Source organism: Haliotis cracherodii, unplaced genomic scaffold (genome assembly GCF_022045235.1).
Source record: "Haliotis cracherodii isolate W230 unplaced genomic scaffold, xgHalCrac1.p SCAF_7, whole genome shotgun sequence".
NCBI classification, from domain to species: Eukaryota; Metazoa; Mollusca; class Gastropoda; order Lepetellida; family Haliotidae; genus Haliotis; species Haliotis cracherodii.
This window is the reverse complement of record NW_027266330.1, coordinates 60495692-60501279: the sequence shown is the minus strand read 5'-3', so window position 1 is coordinate 60501279 and position 5588 is coordinate 60495692. Positions and strand designations below refer to the sequence as shown.

The window sequence follows — 5588 nt, the reverse complement described above, 5'->3', positions numbered from 1 at the left end:
GCCCATTAGAAATCTGTTTTGGCTGATATCGATACTCATATTTTCTGGCATTGACATTTTATATATAATATTTACAAGGGTACAGTGTTTATTTCAAATAATATACTACATTTCTGCGACGTTGTAAAATGCCAAATGGCAACAAGGGAAGAGACTTTGTCAGTAGAAACTCTTAAATCATCGTTTATGGTTTAAACGTGAGACAGGTATGTATTTTTAGTTTCAGTCGTAAACAAAATCGCTGTCACCTGGTGTCATCACTATAAAGTCAGTGATCCCTTCAAAAATTCAAATCACCATGTTCATGAAGATGAATTTAAGAACATGCTTCAATCAAATACATCGATGCTTAAGAAGCTCAAAGATACCCCAAAGCACTAAAAAAGCACTAAAAAATCATACATAAAATTAAAAACATGAAGTCCCTAAAATATTTCATCGATAATACAATAAAAGTTGTCAAACTTGGAATACTTGGTTTGGTTATATAAGGAATTGTCCAATTTGTAATTGACCTATGATGACCCAACTAAGGATGATGCCGATCATAAGAACCCCCGAGACTAATCTGACGTCAACACAACGCGCAACCTGGAACACGTGGCTACCTACACCAAACAAACATAAATGAGGTAGCGGTCACTGCATGAAAGCTTGTAAGCTTACGGATTGTGACTGTAACCATGAAGTTAGTGTTATCTATAATTACTTGATAATATTGATACAAGGCCACTTTGAAAAGTCTCTAATAATCGTTAACGTATCAACATTCCCTGGGTATTGTACGACAATATTATGTTGGAGTATTGTTGAGAGGCAGATCAGGTGAAATAAAGCTTTGTTTTGATTCACACTGTCGGGTATATCTCGTCTTGTTCATTATGATTGTACAGGAACTTCGACCTTTCTCAAGATTTGTGTTACCGGGAGAGAAGGGCGTCAGTACCAGGTTTCGAGCACCCGGTGTCATGGCCGTAACGCTACAGTGATTATGTTTGTGCAGGGTTTTGAATTTGTCGCCTTAGTCCTGTTCAGACTCCTTTAGATGTGGCACAGTATTGCAGGAATATTGCGTGAAGTCGGATAAATCTCATTTTTTAATATTTTCACGTGAAAGATATACTACTGAATCCACATATTTGTGAAAGATGTTTATTTTTGTGTCACATGTACAATTATATACAGTAATGACAATACACATTATAATTTGGAAAATTCCGAAACACTCAAATACAAAAACATATACCATATAAAAACCGACGGTGACAACACAATACACAAACATACGTCATCATTTGGATATGCAAAGTCTTCTTGATAAATCCAAGGAAATCATTTTATCATTGAATTTCCGGTCCCTCTTGACACTTATGCGATTGACAAGATTCGGGAAAAACATGAGAAATAAGTGAACTCTCCAATTGTTCTCGGTGCCTTAGTTTTGGTCCCTCCCAATCTGTTGACTGACATTGGGAGAGTACCCGGGTTTACTGCCAGGAATACAGCCTTTCTGACAATCTGGCTAATGCAGAAGGCTGCCGTGTTTGGGAGTCTTCACAATCTCCGAAAAGGTCTGGGTGGGTTTGACTTAGCAGCGCTTCCTGGGAGAAGTCCCATTCGCTTTCTGGACTGCGTGTAGAGGGGGCAAGGGCCCTGAGCTGATGATGAGCCTAACCAGCCTGACTGTCCCAGGACCACACAAACCCTGTTTGATGCATGTTTCTTTTTTCAAATATGTAAATAATATAACTATGATAATAAAAACAACAACAACATGATGATGATAGTGATGATGATTTATTTCCCTATCAGTCGGGATGCACAGTATTTCATCAAGATCACGCAAACCAATCATATATCAACATTCTAAACATGGGGGTGAGAAAGCATTCTTGTATACTGTCGAGACGGACGCCACGTGGAAGCTGATCTACGTCTGAGGAGGTGTCATGACAAACATTTCGACTTCGTCCGGTTCTGTGGATGCAGTGTGTGCTCTGGTTAGGCTCACAGTGGCGATAGCATCACATTTCGTGGTTGGATAGCCTTGAGACTTGCCCATGTTGTTTCTTCAGGATACCTGTGAATACAATTAAGCCTTCGCTTGTGGGTTTAGATAGACAAACTTGTTCACGGAATATGTTTTACGGCACTACTCTATCAGTAATAAGAATACATAATCAAAGACATTACTAGTAGAAACAACACTGTTGAGAGTTGTAAACACAAAACAAGTGTATATGCAATATAAGTAGATGTACACACCTCGGCCAGCAGCTTTTGTGCAGGTCTTTTTTGTGGATACTGTCCTGCTGTCGCCAGAAGTTTTTCTCTCTGTCCTTTACTGTGACATCTGTCAATGAAGTCCTTGCAAGCAACGCGAAGATCAGGAAGTCGGAACTCTTCTGATGCACAAAGAAGACCTGTAACATAATATTCACGTACAATGTATAGTGAGTAAAGACTTCTAAAAGTTTTGTAATCGAACCTTTTGCTGTTGTCTACATTGACTCGATTTACTTTAACAAAGATCAATATTTCAAGTTTAATCTCCTATAATTAAATTTCCTTGGGTTCATTGCAATTCCTGCATTCTGATCAGCTGAATTGGTCACGTGTTTTTGCATTAATTTCCGAATGAATGTAAACAATTATGCCACTCCCACCGAAGCGGACAACTGAACATCGGTGAATCCAATATTACAGTCGAGGGAATTCACTCCCTGCTCACGTGTATCGTCATGCACGGGACATTTAGCGAAATTCATGCATATTCATTGTTCAAACAACCCCTTTGGGACCGAAAGCCGAGAATGAATGAAACAGCAAACGTGCAGGCTCGCTCGCCTGTTTTTCTCCCGCTCGCCTCGGTTCCACAACTTTCATGTCTTTTCATTAAATTTTCTAACTAGCATTTTCCCAACTGTGTCTTCCCGTTCTCAGGGATGACATGTTCGAATCTAGCGGCAACTGACCATGTCATTTGAAACAGCCGCCTTCTCCCGGACATATTTGTTCCGGTTCGTTACAGTCTGACTGCTGCAGTTCTTTTCGCCTCTTTCCTTGATTGACAGGTCCAATGAACTTTGTTTTTATTCTACTCTCCGTTGATTGGCTATTGACTTTGTAGTCGTGTCAATATATAAGCATAAATTAAACGATCACCTGATTCATGTCATATATTCCTACACCTGGAATCTCGTCATATTTTACTGCTTTGATATAAACAACTGTTTTTGGTTAAACTATTGTATGTGTTCGTTGCCGAATTTAATTATAAGCATTGAGGTTCATTGAGGTATTCATACATACGCGGATTCAAACAGTTTGCATATCGGTTTTTCGATTCATACCCCAATCAATCCTTAAGTTTACATTCAATCTTCACCATTCATCACCTACCGACAGCGTTGTTGACGTCAACCTTGACCTTGCCCGAATGGACAAAGGTGATGAACCTTCTGAATGTCTCCACCTGGTAGTCAGGGACGTGGATGACGAGCGTGTTCGGGTAGGGAGAGGGTTTCTGTTTCTTGAATCTCTTCTTGGTAGTCTTTGTCAGCTCCGACTGTCTCTGATGGTGCAGGACCAGTTGATATAAAGACCTGTAATAGGAATCAGAATTATGTGATGCTAATTAAAGATCAGAAAAGTTCTCAAATACCTGTGCGATGCATTTTAGTATTGATACATGGGCTGATCATTAGTGACGGCAATGTGCACCGTTAACATATCCAATGATCATGTGCAGTCTGTGTCACTCTTGCCGGCCCTTTATGCGAGAAAAGGGCCGCTGGACGTTGCTGCTAGATTCGGCCTGATTATAATACTCTAATTGTCCCGAGTGGTGAACGGGTATGATATGATAATAATGTGCATAGTTATAAATATCCAAATGCACACCCTAAAACATGCTCAAAGAGCTACATTATTACCCTGGTCAATGGATCCGTATGCACTCGATTTTTATTCTTATCTCTCTGGGGAGGATACATCCCATCTGCGTCATGTTAGGTACATTTGTATTTACATTGTGCCATCATATGTGATATAGATAAAATACTGTTAGAAGCAGCACTAAACGCCATCGCATTGTATCTAAAGTTTACCCAGATAAACACGTGATGTTGACATATACTTGATGTTGACGTATAAGGGATATGATTTCTCTTTTTACCTACTACGAGTTGCTAGAATCGCCTTGACCCCATGAACCGGAACTTGATCTTTGCCAACAAGGAACGTGACGTCACAGAGCTCGGGCATGCTGAGTATGAAAGCAAGGCTGTCCTGAAGGTCGGAGGTGCTTTTGAAGATCATGACTTGCTTCTGAGCTGAGGGGCGTGGCAGGCGAGAAGGGGCGGGGCTTGAGTCACGTGAAAGGTTGGAAGAGTCACCGGATTCATAACCAGATGATAATTCACCTGCGGACAAACACAATACAAGTGTCAATTTGATAACGAATAGACCATCAAATTCCCCTGCAAACATACAAGAAACTCTCGTCCCGCGATATTTGAGAGCTCGTAAATGACACATATTGATCTTGTCTTTCATTATCGCAACCATTCCATATACTACTACGAAAACAATACAATTACTAAATCAATGAAAGGAATCCTTTTAAAACCCATCTCCTAATTTCGACCCAAATGAGTCACCAAAGTTACTGAATGAACTAATGGAAAAAGCAGCTATTTCAAATTGAAAGTTCTTCGATTGAATGTTCAAGTGGCATGTTTACCTCCAGCTTAGATGTATTCGGTAAGCCGAACGCAATGTTCTGTCACAGCAAAGTTAAATTAATGCTTGAATTAAAACTTCCATTTCCTTGTAATTGTACACGTTTACTGACCGCTGTCTAAATATACCTCTGAACACGATCATCCACATTGCATGTGGAATCATCATTATTTGACACGCACCTCCACTTTCACTTTCCAGGAAATCATTATCCACCAGCACAAGTCGGGAACCAGTCCTGTCCATGCTTTAGCTACACTCAAATTACAACTGGAAATTTACAGAAATTTCAATTTGTCCGTATGTTGAATGACTGTCAATTCCACATATGCCTTTCTTATAGACCCTTCGTTTCACTGGCCGAGGGGACCACGTGACCTGGAGTAGTCTCGGCTCCGCCATGTTGTTTTAACAAGCAGTAACTTGCTTCAGAGTTTGTGTTGATACTGCAATTACTCCGTATTTATGTCCCTGATTACAATGTGGAAGTAGTTAATAGCATTAATCCTCGTTACCTGATATTCCACAGGTTGATATTCCTCGTGTCTTCTTTCGAGCAAGACGAACAAACACATATACACATATAGATATGTTCCATTTTTATTTTTAATTAAATAAAAAAGAGGAAAACATTTACAACAGTGTGCATTATAAGAAATGTAAAGCGTCTTTCCAAGTATAAGTACGGTTGGTTAAATGACACTTTTCTTATGAATAACAACTTTTATTATTTGTGTAAACTTAGACAAACAATTCTGGTTTAATCTAACTGCAACCTACGCTCATTCTGTCTTATTCTAGACCCAAACCCTTTAATATATTGTGTAAATGTTTCATCCTTGAAG

General features: G+C 39.5%; 1 protein-coding gene across 1 annotated transcript; it reads right to left on the bottom strand.

Annotated features, from left to right (window-relative positions):
- Positions 1-563: 563 nt before the first annotated feature.
- On the bottom strand, positions 564-4989 carry LOC139449054 (serine-enriched protein-like). The gene is made up of 5 exons (XM_071230524.1): positions 4926-4989; positions 4178-4424; positions 3403-3605; positions 2266-2423; positions 564-608 (listed from the first exon to the last, which is right to left on the bottom strand). Exons 1-5 carry the CDS (start codon positions 4987-4989, stop codon positions 564-566), a joined length of 717 nt encoding a protein of 238 aa, XP_071086625.1.
- Positions 4990-5588: the final 599 nt, after the last annotated feature.

Coding starts and splice junctions, on each gene's coding strand:
- LOC139449054 (XM_071230524.1), bottom strand. CDS start 4,989: ATGGACAGGACTGGTTCCCGACTTGTGCTGGTGGATAATGATTTCCTG. Junction 3,606..4,177: donor ATTCTAGCAACTCGTAGTAG/GTAAAAAGAGAA, acceptor TTCCTATTACAG/GTCTTTATATCAACTGGTCC. Junction 609..2,265: donor CACAAAAGCTGCTGGCCGAG/GTGTGTACATCT, acceptor TGTTTGGTGTAG/GTAGCCACGTGTTCCAGGTT.